Source organism: Phytophthora parasitica, assembly GCF_000247585.1.
Source record: "Phytophthora parasitica INRA-310 unplaced genomic scaffold supercont2.5, whole genome shotgun sequence".
Taxonomy (NCBI): Eukaryota; Oomycota; class Peronosporomycetes; order Peronosporales; family Peronosporaceae; genus Phytophthora; species Phytophthora nicotianae.
In genome coordinates, this window is record NW_008648991.1 from 1,123,341 (window position 1) to 1,137,055 (window position 13,715).

The 13,715-nt window shown below is 48.3% G+C and overlaps 6 protein-coding genes across 6 annotated transcripts; 3 read left to right on the plus strand and 3 right to left on the minus strand.

Annotated features, from left to right (window-relative positions):
• Positions 1 to 122: 122 nt before the first annotated feature.
• PPTG_04670 (hypothetical protein) lies at positions 123 to 1,941 on the plus strand (the record flags this gene model as incomplete). Its single annotated transcript, XM_008896931.1, has 3 exons — positions 123 to 772; positions 890 to 986; positions 1,663 to 1,941. 3 exons carry the CDS (start codon positions 123 to 125, stop codon positions 1,939 to 1,941), a joined length of 1,026 nt encoding a protein of 341 aa, XP_008895179.1.
• Positions 1,942 to 3,343: 1,402 nt separating this feature from the next.
• Positions 3,344 to 5,399, plus strand: PPTG_04671 (hypothetical protein). The gene has a single exon (XM_008896932.1). The coding sequence runs from the start codon at positions 3,410 to 3,412 to the stop codon at positions 5,219 to 5,221; it is 1,812 nt and encodes a 603-aa protein (XP_008895180.1). The 5' UTR covers positions 3,344 to 3,409; the 3' UTR covers positions 5,222 to 5,399.
• A 723-nt stretch (positions 5,400 to 6,122) lies between these two features.
• PPTG_21449 (hypothetical protein) lies at positions 6,123 to 7,976 on the plus strand. The gene has a single exon (XM_008897459.1). The coding sequence runs from the start codon at positions 6,192 to 6,194 to the stop codon at positions 7,953 to 7,955; it is 1,764 nt and encodes a 587-aa protein (XP_008895707.1). The 5' UTR covers positions 6,123 to 6,191; the 3' UTR covers positions 7,956 to 7,976.
• An 88-nt stretch (positions 7,977 to 8,064) lies between these two features.
• PPTG_04672 (hypothetical protein) lies at positions 8,065 to 8,832 on the minus strand (the record flags this gene model as incomplete). Its single annotated transcript, XM_008896933.1, has 1 exon — positions 8,065 to 8,832. One exon carries the CDS (start codon positions 8,830 to 8,832, stop codon positions 8,065 to 8,067), a length of 768 nt encoding a protein of 255 aa, XP_008895181.1.
• A 609-nt stretch (positions 8,833 to 9,441) lies between these two features.
• On the minus strand, positions 9,442 to 12,404 carry PPTG_04673 (hypothetical protein). The gene has a single exon (XM_008896934.1). The coding sequence runs from the start codon at positions 12,322 to 12,324 to the stop codon at positions 9,907 to 9,909; it is 2,418 nt and encodes an 805-aa protein (XP_008895182.1). The 5' UTR covers positions 12,325 to 12,404; the 3' UTR covers positions 9,442 to 9,906.
• A 70-nt stretch (positions 12,405 to 12,474) lies between these two features.
• PPTG_04674 (hypothetical protein) lies at positions 12,475 to 13,687 on the minus strand. The gene has a single exon (XM_008896935.1). It carries the CDS (start codon positions 13,612 to 13,614, stop codon positions 12,715 to 12,717), a length of 900 nt encoding a protein of 299 aa, XP_008895183.1. The 5' UTR covers positions 13,615 to 13,687; the 3' UTR covers positions 12,475 to 12,714.
• Between the last annotated feature and the right edge of the window lie 28 nt (positions 13,688 to 13,715).

Consider the following 13,715-nt stretch of genomic DNA (forward strand, 5'->3'; position numbering starts at 1 on the left):
GATCCAATCAATACCGTACATTGATCGAATGGTTTCGAAGAATTAGAGAGCACACTTTTTTCAAACGGTAGAAAAAGTCGAAGTGCAACTGGTTACCGGTATTATATCATTGCAACTACCCGATGGACGGAAGAGATCGAGGGCCCGCCAGGCCCATGACGTACCGCGAGCTTCTCGCCACGCGCGTGCTGTCAGTTGATGCGTATTGGCAAGAGCTACGCGAGCCGAGTCGACGCTCGCCGAGGGAGATCCCTGTGCCCCTCTGGCCAGGCGAGAGTCTGCAGCAGTATGAGCGCGAATTCTGTCGCTGGCTGGCAGCGCAGCGACTGTCGCTTGTTTCTATGCGTGAAGACCCCGTAACCGAGCGCAACTACCGACTGCAGTTCGCTGAGACGCGAGTAGCGCGGCCCGGCAACGCGCAGCAGAGACAACCGTCGGGTCCACGGTATCGCAGGTCCTTGTCGCGATCTCCTCCGCCTAAGAGACGCTTTACTGGAGCACAGCCGCATCCAATTCCAAGAGATGACAGAAGATACGTCTACGAACGAAATCCTGCAGACAGCGGACGTTTAGTTGCACCCAGACAAGTAACAATTCCACGAGAGCGGCCTCAACTGGCACGAGGATACTCTGAAGGTTCTCGGGCATATGACGACTGGCAGGCACAGCGGAATGTGGAGCGACCTCGGCAGGACACTCGACCGTCACCCCGTGATCGTCAATATGGCGGCGATGCTCAGCGTTGGACGCGATCTCGTTCAAAATCGCCCGAGTACGTTACTAACCGAGCTGTATCACCACAACGCGGTGGTAGGCCATTGTTGCAACGCAGATCGGACGATCAAGGCAGATCGAATATTGATATTCTTCGCAAACAATTGCTCGCCAGACGAGTGATCTCGGTGGATGCATTCCGAGACGAGATGTTCAAACTTCGCAACGGACTTATCCGCGAAGACTCTCTCAAAAGACCCCATGAAACAATGGTGAGGATCCCCGTCATTCTCTGGCCTGGCGAATCCATGGCTCAGTATACGCAAAAGTTTGAGCGGTGGCTCGACTCTCGGAAGATATCGCTAGCGTCTCTACGTGATAATCCGGCCAGAGAGCGCTCGTTGTGGCACACGTTCGCGTATACGAGAGCAGGAGCGTCCGATTCGGGAGAACCAGCTCATTTCAGTGCACCAATGAGCACACGTTCCAGATCTGGATCGAGATCTAGGTCGCGTTCTAGATCATCGACGAGGAGCATTCAAAAAGGGTCGGAGAGAGGACGCACGGTAGCGCCGGCTGGTTACGGTAGCAGCGCGTTGCAGAGAGGAAATGTTACCAAGACGGCTAACTTACCTCGACGAGATCGCTCTTATTCGCCCAAGCAACGAGGCAGATCGAGATCTCCGCCTCCGCGTATCGCCCCACCTGAAAACCCCCGTCTTCTTATGAACAAGACGCGCAGACAGTTGCTGGAAAGGCGAATAGTGGAGCTGGAAGTTTTCCGACAAGAGGTCGAACAGAATGCTGGTGCTGGAGCTGAGGACTCTGTACTAACTGCCATCCCTGTGCCGCTGCATCCTGGGGAGTCGATGGGGCTTTACGATCATCGCTTTTGGACTTGGTCAAGGAAGTTTAACGAAACGAAAGAGTCACTGAAGGAAAATGCAGCCAGAGAACGGAGACTCCGAAGGGCGTTTGCTTACCTTAGAGTCAACACCACCAGGCCGCAGGCTTCGACAGTTGCTGGAGCTCAAAGAGCGCACGATCAAGACGCCTCAGGGCGTAGGCGTTCATCTAAAAGACCAGCAGACGAAAATGAGCGTCAAACTCCAGTCAGAAATGGCCAGCCGAGTAACAAGCGCACACGGACAGAAGAGAAACAACGGGCTCGTACACACACGACACCAGATGCCTCGTCTAGTCGCTCTCCTGCTGAACCGGAAGTGAAGACAGAGCCAATTCCGGTGGAATCGAATCAATCCTCATCTCGGTCAAGCGTGGAGCCAAGAGCAAATACGTTTTCAATAAGAATGTCTAGTTCGACGATACCTTCCAGTTCGACGTCACCTGCCAGTGCGCCGTCGGTACGAGTTTCCATGGCAGCAAGAGCGAGTTCGACGCCTACAATGAATGCACCGTCGGTGCAAGCCACGACAGCGAGAGCTCCAGCTCCAAAGACCATTCCACCGTCGAAAGGTGTTCGTATGGCAGCAAGAACAAATTCGGCTCCTACAGCCATTACGTCTTCCAATAGTGTTCCTATGACAGCGAGAACGAGTTCAGCATCAGTAGCTAGTGCTGCTTCGACAAGAACGACGACTACGACGTCGTCACCCAGATCCGTTCACTTCTCGACATCCCTTGAGTTAATTCCAGAGACTATTCGTGCTCGGACACAACCAACAAGCGCAACGACTGCAGAGGAGCCAAGGATCAAACTCGAACAGCCAACAGTACCATCCTCAGCTGCAGCTTCAACGACGAACCCTTCGCCGTCCCGCGCTCAAAGTACAACAGAAAGGTCTCGTAACGCTAGTAGTAACCAAGCGGGGAAGCCATCGGATAGTTCGAGAACAGGGACCAGTCAAGCAGCAGCACAGCCGCTGCAGCGAACTTCAGTGTCAAGTGCTGTTGCTAAGCCGACAACACTTTCATCAGAGACCCGCAACGTGGGTACCAATAAGGTTGGAAAGCCAGTGGAGACTAGTTCTGCAACGCGGACCAGTCAAGAAACATCACACCCGCTGTTGCAACGACTGCGTATACCAACAACGACCACGTTTGCTTCAGTGCTAAGCCCCGTTGAGAAGCCAGCAAGGTTTTCGTTAACGCCTCCCGCAGCACCAGCAGTATCAATGGCATCTCAAGCGCCAATACTGACAACTTGTCAAAGCCAAACCACATCGAACACTGTCACCTCTACGACAACAGCGACGGCAAATTCTTCGGCAAATGCTTCAAGTCAAATGTTACTTGCAGATCCTGCGGTTGCAACTTCCAGAGTGAATGTCGTTGAGAATGCCTCGGCGGGAACTGATGCTGCAGTGGCTGAATCTGATACGACACCGGCTGAGCCAGAAGCTGAGGTCTCTGGCTCCGAGTCGAACCCAGCTCACGACTCTGAAGAGCACGATGGCGACGTCATGAACCAGGACGGATGCTGTTGCAATAACTGCATGCGCAACTGGGCCAAAACACTGACAGATCGCATGGATCAACTTGAACGCAACGTGGGAGAGCTAAAACGCAGAGTCAATAGTGGCGGACAGGCATTGACTGTTGCAGGTTCATAGTAAGAAAAATCTATCTGATAAAAAGAGAATTGCCGTGTTTTGTCTCTTATTTGCCAGTGTAACATTAGCGAAATCGCACTTAATCGAGACCTCAAACTGTTCTAAAGCTTGCAGGATACGCGATGGCCGATCGTCGCTACGCTCGGCAAACCTCCAGAGGTCGATCTCCTTCCGCTTGGAGGTCGCGCTCTCCGCCACGATGGAGATCTCCCTCTCCAGTTCGTTATCGTCAATCTCCATCCCCGGCTGTTGCTGGACGATACTCAGCCAGATCGCAGTCGCCTCGGCATTGGCGCTCACCTTCCCGTTACCGAAACAGATCCACGTCGCCACCGCCGAGAGGTGAAATGTCACCACGTCGACCGAGATCTCGGTCACCTCCAGCCAATTACACACGCGAAATACCAGAAAACCGTCGTCGCAAACTGTTAGCAGAAAAGGTTATGTCTTTGGAGACATATCATCGACTGTTGCAGGACCCCAAGTCCCCATGGTCCAAAACTTCAGGAAATAGAGTCATGCCCATTCCAGTTCCCTTAGCTTCCAGTGAAAACACTGGAGATTACCAACAGAAATTTGAGTTCTGGTTGGCCCAGAGGAACGTCACTCTATCATCGCTCCGAGACAACGTCATTCAAGAGCGAAACTATCGCTGTGGGTATGCCCAATGGCGTGTGCAGATGAAATATGGACAACCACGGCCTAAATCATCTTCTGCATATCCTCGACAACGCTCACGCTCCAGATCTCCCGAACGGTACCGTAAACGAGGTATCCAGGAGCGAGACCAGTACTCGTCAGCTCGTCCTCGCAGTCCTGAAAGAATCTCATCGTATCAAAGTGAACCCCAGAGCTGCAGCACCTCTGCTCCAGCTACTGCAACGGTGGGCTCATCGAGGTTTTATGATGTACGTCGTCAGGTATCTAAGAGCTTCATTGGATACAGAGACAAAAGCCTCAACAGTGAAGTCTGTTGCAAAAATTGTGACCGCAAATGGGATGATTTAAACAGACGTTTAAAACAACTCGAAAGTGTCGTATCTCGAATTGGTCTGCCACGTCCGAGAGGTACATTCAATGGCAGACGCTCTTCGCGTTATGACGATTTTGAATCATCTCTGATAGATCTAACGGAAGATGTCGATATGGAAGCAAAAACTGGTTCAAATGCCACCCAGTCTGAAGAAAAAGAGAACAACGGATCAGCTGAAAATACACCGGAAAATCAATCGAGGAGCGTGGAAATTACGCCCACCGACAGTGATACGAATCGCGACAGTCCACCAACCGCGGAGGATTTGGATGAACCGACCACAGAACCCGGTGATGAACTCGAATCGAAGTTAGCACCAGAACTGAGGCTCTTGATCAATGCGTACAATCAACTTAACGACGATGTGTTAGCGAAGCAAAAAGAGGAGGAAAAAATGGTCACAGATATGGAGTTGGCAATAGATGAAGACAAGGCGAACTTGGTGAAGTTGCGAAGCCAAATTTATGAGCTTCGAGACGCCATTAAGAGGCAGAAAGATGGGCGGGACGCCGCCGTTGTTGCGATAATCATACACACTCATGCTAAGAAACTGGCAGAGAATAAGGAAGAGCTTCAAAAGATAGCAACATCAGGTGTATCCAACGAGCAAGAGGATTTGCATGAAAAATGTGCAGGTATTGCTGCGAAACTCGCAGAAAAAGACAAAGAGCTGGCACGATTGCAGAAGCAACTCCGGTCACTTAGTTCGTTGCCCATGAATACGAAGGAGAGCGATGGTGCTTTGGGGGAGAGGGAAGCACATGAACTATCGAATAAAATTCGATTGGAACAGGCCTCGAAAGCATCGCTGGAGACTGAGCGCCAGAAGATCTTCACGAGACTCATGAAGTCAAGCCGGCAGATCCAAGCGCTCGTGATAAAAGAGATCACCAGTAAATAACGCGCTCGGCAAACCCATGTCTGTTGATGCGGGGATGTCAGCGCACCAGGAGCCAACTCCCAGCCAAAAATGTTATGAAGGCGGCAAACTAGTAGGAGACACTTGTTTAGTTTTTTTTTTTTTACCAAATTGAATTGCTAATTGAATTAATTGAATCAACTGAACTTGTTCGTGAAACTATTAGATTTTCGGTATTCAAGATCTTCAATGTGAAGCAATGACGAGCGATTTAGTACAGCGCTGTCATTTTTGCCGTCACTTTTTTTTCGGAACGAAAGCTTGAAATGTGAGTAAAACAAGTAAAAACGGATTCTTTTGAAGCGTTTGTCGTGCGTCAGGCGATCTTGATGTCGTACTCTGCAACACGTTAAAACAGAGCGGGTGCCCATATGCACAGGACTGCATGTGTGCACCCGCTGTGTTTAGATAGTAAGCTAATCCTGTCGCAAAAGTAGCTTCATTTCCAAGAATGCTTTTGAAGTAGGTACATCTGGCTTTAAAGCAGTTGGAACTTGTCGTCCTTCAGTCTTGGCGGCCTCCTTATCAATAAAATTTCCATGTTTCTCGAAACCGAACGCTTCAATTTGAAGCAACATCTAATTTGAAGTTCAAATATACCATAAATGTTAATAATTTAGCGGCATCTTGTTACATGTACCTCAGTTGTAATTATTGCACTAACTCATGTTACCCAATTGCCGCCATACCCCCCGGTCTTCACGCATTGGCCTGGTATCAGATACGTGACTTATCATAGACCACCGTGTGTGTTGGTTGTGCTCCAATCCTGCAAGTTGGTGGAACTCACAGCCGGTGGTGGTAAGGACTTTGCAAAAAGAGCTGTTGCGTTTTCACCAGTTTTATTTTTTCCGCTCACTGGCCAGCATTGTCTCACTTGATAACCGACCGCGAAGGACACAACCAAAGAACCCAAAACTCATTCGAAAACGGACACCGAAGAACCAAAGCGATGGAGGTACTTCTACTCTCAACCGATAGCAACTTGCCATTTGCACTCGACTCAGCTAAAGTTGCCAAGAAAACGACACTACTTCGAGTAGCAGACAAGAAGAGTGACAGAACCTGCACCAGATGCGGCAAAGTCCTGGCCACCTCGCTTGCCCTTCAGAACCATCAGAACAAAGTGTTTCTGTGCGACCAGAAAGGAGTGCGCAATGCCAAGAGGGATGTGAAGGTAACGAGCATTTTTCACCGCTGCAGGAGGTGTGAGAAAACGTTCTCAAGTGCTGCAGGGCTTCGCTATCACATTGCAAAAGCTGTTCCTTGCGAAGCCAGACAAACTGTTGGCCTTAAAAGGCCGCTGCAATTGAAGAGAAGCAACAATGTTACTAAGCTCCTCAAGCCTGTGACCTCCTCACTAGACCTTAGCCAGCCTAAGCTGCGTGTCAACTCTGGACCTGAGCAACTCGACCAAGGCTCCAAAACTGCAAAGCTCTCCAAATCCGACAAGGCAATACGATCCAAGATATCACTTGATGAGTATCTGTCGGTGGTAAAGGAGAATCAACGCCAACCTAAGCAGAAGCCACCGGCAACTCGACCCGCGGTTTCTCGCGACTCTAAGTCAACAATTTCTGCATCGAACTCGTTGATTAAGCGAAAGCGAATCGCTGAAGATAAGAGAGAGATGTCCCCCATGAGAGAATCTAACAAGCGGATGTGCAGTGAACCATTTACCACGTTAGCTGCACAGATTTCCAAGAGTAGCTCTTCGCCAGATTCACTTCCAAGCAAGCCGATTAACGCTACTACTACTTCCGCGATCTCGTCTCAAGAACGAAAGCCTGTTCAAGTTCATGGTGGCAATATTCTAACCGATGGCTGCTGTTGTCGCCAGTGTGTTAGGAAGTGGACTTGCAATATGATGAATCGACTAGAGTATCTCAACGACGAAGTGACCAGCTTACGGAAGTTAGTCAGACCTGATCAAACCACCAAACCAGCCACAACGAAACTTCCTCCAGCATCAGCTGAATCCAACATAAAGGTAAAATCTGATGTGGCGTGTGGAGATACAACGAAAAAGCAATCCGACCAAGCCTCGTTGCATTCTCGAAATGATCAACCCAGGCGTACATTGACGAAAACCAACAAAGAACCTTTAGTGGTCTCTACATGTACGTCAAGTGTGAACAATGTTGATGGAGTTGACTTGGATTCCCCGGCGGCGAACGATTCGGTTGCTATCAAGTTGATAGAAAAGTACAATCGCCTGAACTACCAAATAATAACAAACGAAAGAGCTCTCGAGGATTCGGTTGCCTACTTGAAGGAAACGCCTCGAGATGCCCAAACTAGCAGCTCGGAGGTGCATAGTCAACTTGACGAATTACGCGTTTACATCGACATCGAGAAGAGCAAGCGGGACGAGGCAGTTGCAGCAGTAATTGCTCAACAATGGAACAACCGCAAGGATGAGTTCCGTCTTTTGCTTGAAACTATGACAGTGAAGAGCAAGCCGAGTGCTCAAAAAGCGTTTCACGAAGAGTGTGCTGAAATTACGAGCCAATTGGGCGAAAAAATCAAAATACTCTCCACTATCAACACAAGAGAATCCTCGCACGGCGTCGATGCGAAATATGCGGTCGAGAGAACTGCGAAGCAATATTTAGAGCGACAGCGTGATGATATTTTCATGTGTATGATACGAACTAGCCCCCGTATCCATTTACTTACGAAAGCGAAACTAGATGAGACCACTAAGAAAATGTAGAAATATCTAGGCATTTATCAATTTTTCGTTTTTTTTTTTTTTTCCTGTTTCAGTTTTTTTTATTTCTTGCTTTTTTTTCACTTGGTCTATGGTCAACTTCTCCATTTTCTTAAGCAAACTTCAGCAGCTTTGCCATCACGGATTGCATGTAGCTGAAAGCAACAGGCTCCGCCGATGCCACGTAGTTGTCCGGAATACGTTCATCCCAGACGAACGAATGCGCAGCTTCCACTGTGACTGACTCGTTGACATTGCCACCGCAGCCGACGATGAACACTGCAGCCTCGAGGTACGAGAATGTAGTCTGGTTGGAACCGAAGACGCACTCCGGGTTGTTGGCACGACATTCAGCCAGACGATCCCTACGGGTCTCTCCGACTTCAGTCACGCCGAGGGTTTTACCATCCAGCGAGCGGTTCAGCAGATCCTCCACCATCGTCTCGTTGATGTTGATCGGGTCACCGCCAAAGTACTCGTCATTGTGCACAAGGGACGCATCGTGCTCAAGCACGTTGTGACGTGAAATAATGTCAAGCGAGAAGGTGGCAGGCACCTGGTTCAGTAAAATCTGCGTCAAATTCTTGTCGAAGTTGAATACGGACATGAGAGCCGCGCCCAGGTTCTCGTGGGTGATATTCTTGCCACTGCGCGGGATGTGACCGTGGTTAGCGAGCGAATTCAGACCAGGACACGGAGATCGGCGGAACGGGACGGGTGAGGTCGAGTCGGCGTAACCAGTGACCTCATCACTCGAAGGACGGTAGAACTCGCCAACCGGAAGCGAATCAATGGAGACTTGAGCGTTCTGGCTGGTATCAACGGACCCAGCGGCAACGGAAGAGACAGCAAGCGCGGCGAGAGCGATGACAGACACCATGGTCGACGCGATGAAAACTGGAAAGTGAAATGTCTGGACCACCGGGTCGGCGGATTAGAAAACGAAAAGCATGACGCAGTCCCCAATCCTTTGGATTCGGCTAGGCAGAATTGCTGAAACATGCGATGAATTGAGATTGGATCGTGAACATGACTTACATACGAATGTCTAGATAACCTTCAACTTTTCGATTGAAGCAGGATACCTTGTGGAAAGACCATCGAAAGATGCGGATCAAACTTCGGTGCGCTGATAAGGCGCATAATATAGGGCATATTATGTGCCATGGCTACAAGTGCATGTAGCGGTGCACTGAGGAAACCTTTCGAAGGAATTCTAAGCTATGCTGTTACGTGTAGCGAATGATTCTGGTGGTTTGGTCGGGCAGAAAAGCCTTTAGTGATGGATGTGCAGAAATCATTTGGGCAAAACTGTGGCACACAATCAAAATGGATCAGCTCATACATGTTCGTTGTGGTAGTAACCACTGCTTACATACTTCAAAGATACTTAGGCTGTCGCTGGTCTGGCAAGCAAAGCAATGCTTCCCTTTTCTGCTCTTTGCTTAGAATGCTTGCGCGCCACAGTATCGATAGCAAACTCTTGTCACTGGCATGCTGCACCCTCACTAAACTAACACGTCACAACCAATTACTTCATGTGGTATTTTAAAAAGTTGGAGCGCTTGAGATAGCATAATTCATCGCTGATGAGTCCATTACTAAATGGTGGGAAAGATAAGGTTCAACTGTACCGGCAAAATATAGAATTGCTGGTGAAAGGTGCGGAACGTCCATAGTCTTGTCATTTCTTCCTGTAGATTGGTGCACACTTCTCCTTGCCTCTTCCCCTTGTTTCGTTCTTTCAATTTTTTTTTTTTTGAATAACAGGATCGGTATTGTATGTGCCCAAATCAAATTCTCTTTTTCCGTCAGCCCGCAGGCCTGGATTTGTACGCGTACTCCCTCATGGCCTCGCCTACGAAGAACACACTTTGAGCTCTGTTGTGGTGTTCCATACGTCTGCGGCAATAGGCTTTTGCCGAAAGCTTCAAATACACCACATCTTCAGAATTCACAACATCTCTGCAGTCCGTCTCAGCTCCACTGTTCTACTTTTCGCCAATTCCTCCTCCACCAACTTCCGGATCCCCTTGTCTTCTTGCAAAAAGCTCTTCATAACTTCGTTACGTTTGTGCTCGAGTTGCTCTTTAGTTTCTTGCTCCTTCATCAACCTCTTCGACATTTTTCGGAGTGCTTTGAAACGGAGAGCTTTGTCCGCTTCTGACACGTCAGGTGGTAACCCAGTGACCCACTGAAGTTGCTCGTTCAGATGCATCTCCAGTGTCTCCAAGACGCTGACTTTTTGCTCGATTTGTAAGGAAATAGCCCTTAACTCGTCATGATTAACCTTATTTCTTCCCTCTCCTGAAGGTTCTTCTTCCAACAGCGACACCAGAATATCTTTCGTAGCTGTAAATTTGTAGACAATCAAGGCGGCCAAAGCACTAGCACGCTTCTCCTTCTCCTTGTTGATCGAGACAACCAGCTCCATGACTTGACTGTGTTGCTCCGTTGCAATGGCCTCATCCACGTCTTTGATAGCCTTTATGTAGTCGAGAGCGTCGTCGATAGCAGTTTCATTCATCGAAATCTGCTCGTTCAGATGGTCATATGCTTCCGTTAGCTGGCGCTTCTTGGAGTCTTCATGGACTCGAATTTGTACGGCGCGTGCTAGGATACGCGTAGCTTCACGATAAATTTCCTCACAAGTCGGCTGTTTATCAACAACATTCTCTTTCTTTCCATCACCATTCTTGTTCTCGTTCGAAAGTGCCGACACATCATGTAAAATTTCAGCGCTGCTTCCGTTTAACATATCACTCTTCGCTTGAAAAACCTTGCTCTTGGTCTCTGTTCCATTACTCAAAGAGGTTGAGTTTTTGGCAATTGATTCTTGTGAAGGTTCTACAGACCCAAGTTTGGGCGCTGGGTTAGCTGTTGCACTGGAAGATATTCCTTGACAACAAGGGCAGGAGTCAACTTGTCGTTGTAGCTGCGTCACTTTGGCTTCGAGTTTCTGCACTTTGCCTATTAACTGCGATGCCCAGCTTGGCAGCTTTTCTTTGCTTGGTCCATCTGACTTGAGCGTATCTGGCGCTCCATTCGATTTAAGAAGTTGTATAGTAGCCGTGTCTTCATTTGAAGTATCTAATGTTGGATGCTGCGCATTTGCTGCGTCTTCCTTTTGTCGTTTTGACTCTTTTGTTTCGGTCTTCTGGGTTACTGGTACAGCCTTTTGAGAGCTTGTGTTTGGACTTTGCGTAGCCACTTTGGGAGTGTTTGTGTCACTGATTCTGCTTGCACATTGCGCTTGATCAGCTTTATTTGTTCTAGCCCGGGAATGATGCGACGTGCGTTCAACAGCCTTATCCTCTTGGGGATTTTTAGGTAGTAGCAAGTTTTTAGGTGGTAAACTTTTCGATAAGTGTTGTTTGGCTTCGTCACGGGAGCCAGGCGGTTCGTTTGCGTCATGAACATTATCCTTCGCTTTGGATATTGTTGACTGTGAGCGAGCCTCTAACTGCGGATGCTTGGAAGAATTTGTCCTCTTTAAAGCCCGCTGATATGCGAATTGATGGCGGTATACACGCTCTTTAAGCGGTTTATATCGCAGAGATAACACCGAAGTCTGACGATGGTGAAGCCAACGTCCAAATTCGTGCTCGTAATCATCCATTGTTTCTCCTGGAAATAATGGCACTGGGATCTTAACTAGCTTCCCATTTGAGCGTCGATTCAGCTTCGGCCCCTTCATTTCCCTCAGATACGCATCCACGGACACAACACGAGGTGCCAAAATTTCTGCTCGACTTCTTGGTTGAAATGGTTTATCAGTTGATGACTGGGATGCTGGCGAAATTGATCTCTGTGAACGTGGTGGCATTTGACTAGAGCTCAGGATTTCATCACGTCTATCGTTTGGTCTTGTATGTGATAGACACGGCATTTGCTCATCGTCTCGGCTTGAAATTGTCGAATAGTGCTCTCTTCTCGCTTCAATACGAGCAGGAGGTTTCCCTCTATTTGCACTTCTGTCACTGTCCATAGATCTGTCACGTCTTAAGCGTTTAATGCTTTGAGAGGCAGAGCGTTGGTAAAACGCCTCGTACTCCTCGTCAATGCTGCGCTTTTGCACCCGCTGACCCCCTGTTGAGGATGGATTTAATCGCTGGAAGGCGAAGGTGAGCCACAGCTTGCGTTCGCGCTTCGGGTCGCTTTGTATTGATTCCAAACGCAAATGTTTCTTTATCAGCCATTGCTTGAACTTGTGATTGTATTGCTGCTGAGACTCTCCGGGGTAGAGCGGCATGGGGATCGCTTTGGACTGCGAGTGAGTGGGGGGACCGCGCGAGCGCTCGAATCGTTCTTGACGGAAGGCCTCCACTGACAAAACACGTTTTAACAGTAGGCCTTCTCCACTGAGAGTCATGCTGGCGCTGGCGCGGGTGTCGAGACGGTGTTTTAGAGGAACCACCTCCAATTTGGGAGAGACCAACACACTGGCTCGCGTTAACTTAATGATGACGATTTGTAATAAAGCCATACCATTACATCACCTTGATCCCAAAAATCTGTTGCTTTCCATCAGTTTTGACACGGCAATGACATTGTCAATTCTTCGTTTGTTTTTCTATCGATAACCGATTTTTTTTTATCGTAGGAATACCTCCTTTTACAAACACTATTGAATAAATTAGCGTTTTCTCTTCTTATCGGCACTTAGCGCCATAATTCACCAACGTTCTTGATTGCTTTCACGTAGCCTGGTCTGGTTGTGGACGCGAGCGTGAAAGGTGTGCGTTTATATCAAGCAAGTCTTCTACGGTCGCTTACTCTTCTCCAATAACTTTTTGACCATCTTTTGGATCTCCTCATCGCATCGCAAAAAAGTTGCCAGAAGTTGTTGCTGCTCTCCTTCCAGAGCTGTTCTCTCCGTCGTTAGCTTATCCGATAATCCTCGCAGCAGTATCAAATGTCGAGCCGAGTCCGACTCCATGAACGAAGCTCTCACTGCCTGAACTTGATCATTCACCTGCGTTTCCAATTGCTTCAACTCGGCATCATTTTCTTTAATTCGAGACGAAAGCGCCTCCCATTTCTCATGCTTTACCGATCCATTCTGTGACACAATAGATTCTTCAGCCAGAATCGAAAGCAATGCTTCCCGACGCCCAGACCAGCTATAGACGATTAAGGCAGACAACGCGGAAGCTCGTTTCTTCTTTTCCTGGTTAACCGAGACAACGAGCTCCATAATCTGGCTGTGGTGTTCTGCAGCGCTAGCTTCATCGACGTCTTTAATGGTCTTCACGTATTCAAGGGCATCGTCAATTGCTGTCTGATTTGCAATGATCTGAGTGTTGATATAGTCATATTCCGCTATCAGTCTCCGCTTCTCAGGATCATCTTTCACGATGAAGCAAGTATCATCAGCATTAGGAAAGAGCATTCGTTGTAGAATCTCAATAGCAGTTGAGTCCTTCGTCTCTGTTGTGAGCTCTTCATCCATGATAACTTCGTTTTTAACATCAACCGAACGTGTTCTTGGTGATGATGATAGTCTGCTGTCCACGAGCACCACACTCGATTTAATAGCAACCGAATTGTCAGTGTCCATGTTTTCTGGTTTTTCGGTACTTGGGCAAGATTGTTCAAGAGGAGGTTTAGCTTTGTGAGAACCGCGAAGGGTCTTGATTTCGTGTTGTAGTTGATCTACCATGTTCTGGAGATCCTGTACTTGCTTGATAAGTTGTGCAGCCCAGGCAGGGGGACTGTCGAAATATGCTTGAAATTCTGAGCTTTGCTCCGTGCGTGTTGTAT

Coding starts and splice junctions, on each gene's coding strand:
- PPTG_04673 (XM_008896934.1), bottom strand. CDS start 12,324: ATGACTCTCAGTGGAGAAGGCCTACTGTTAAAACGTGTTTTGTCAGTG.
- PPTG_04671 (XM_008896932.1), top strand. CDS start 3,410: ATGGCCGATCGTCGCTACGCTCGGCAAACCTCCAGAGGTCGATCTCCT.
- PPTG_04674 (XM_008896935.1), bottom strand. CDS start 13,614: ATGGTAGATCAACTACAACACGAAATCAAGACCCTTCGCGGTTCTCAC.
- PPTG_21449 (XM_008897459.1), top strand. CDS start 6,192: ATGGAGGTACTTCTACTCTCAACCGATAGCAACTTGCCATTTGCACTC.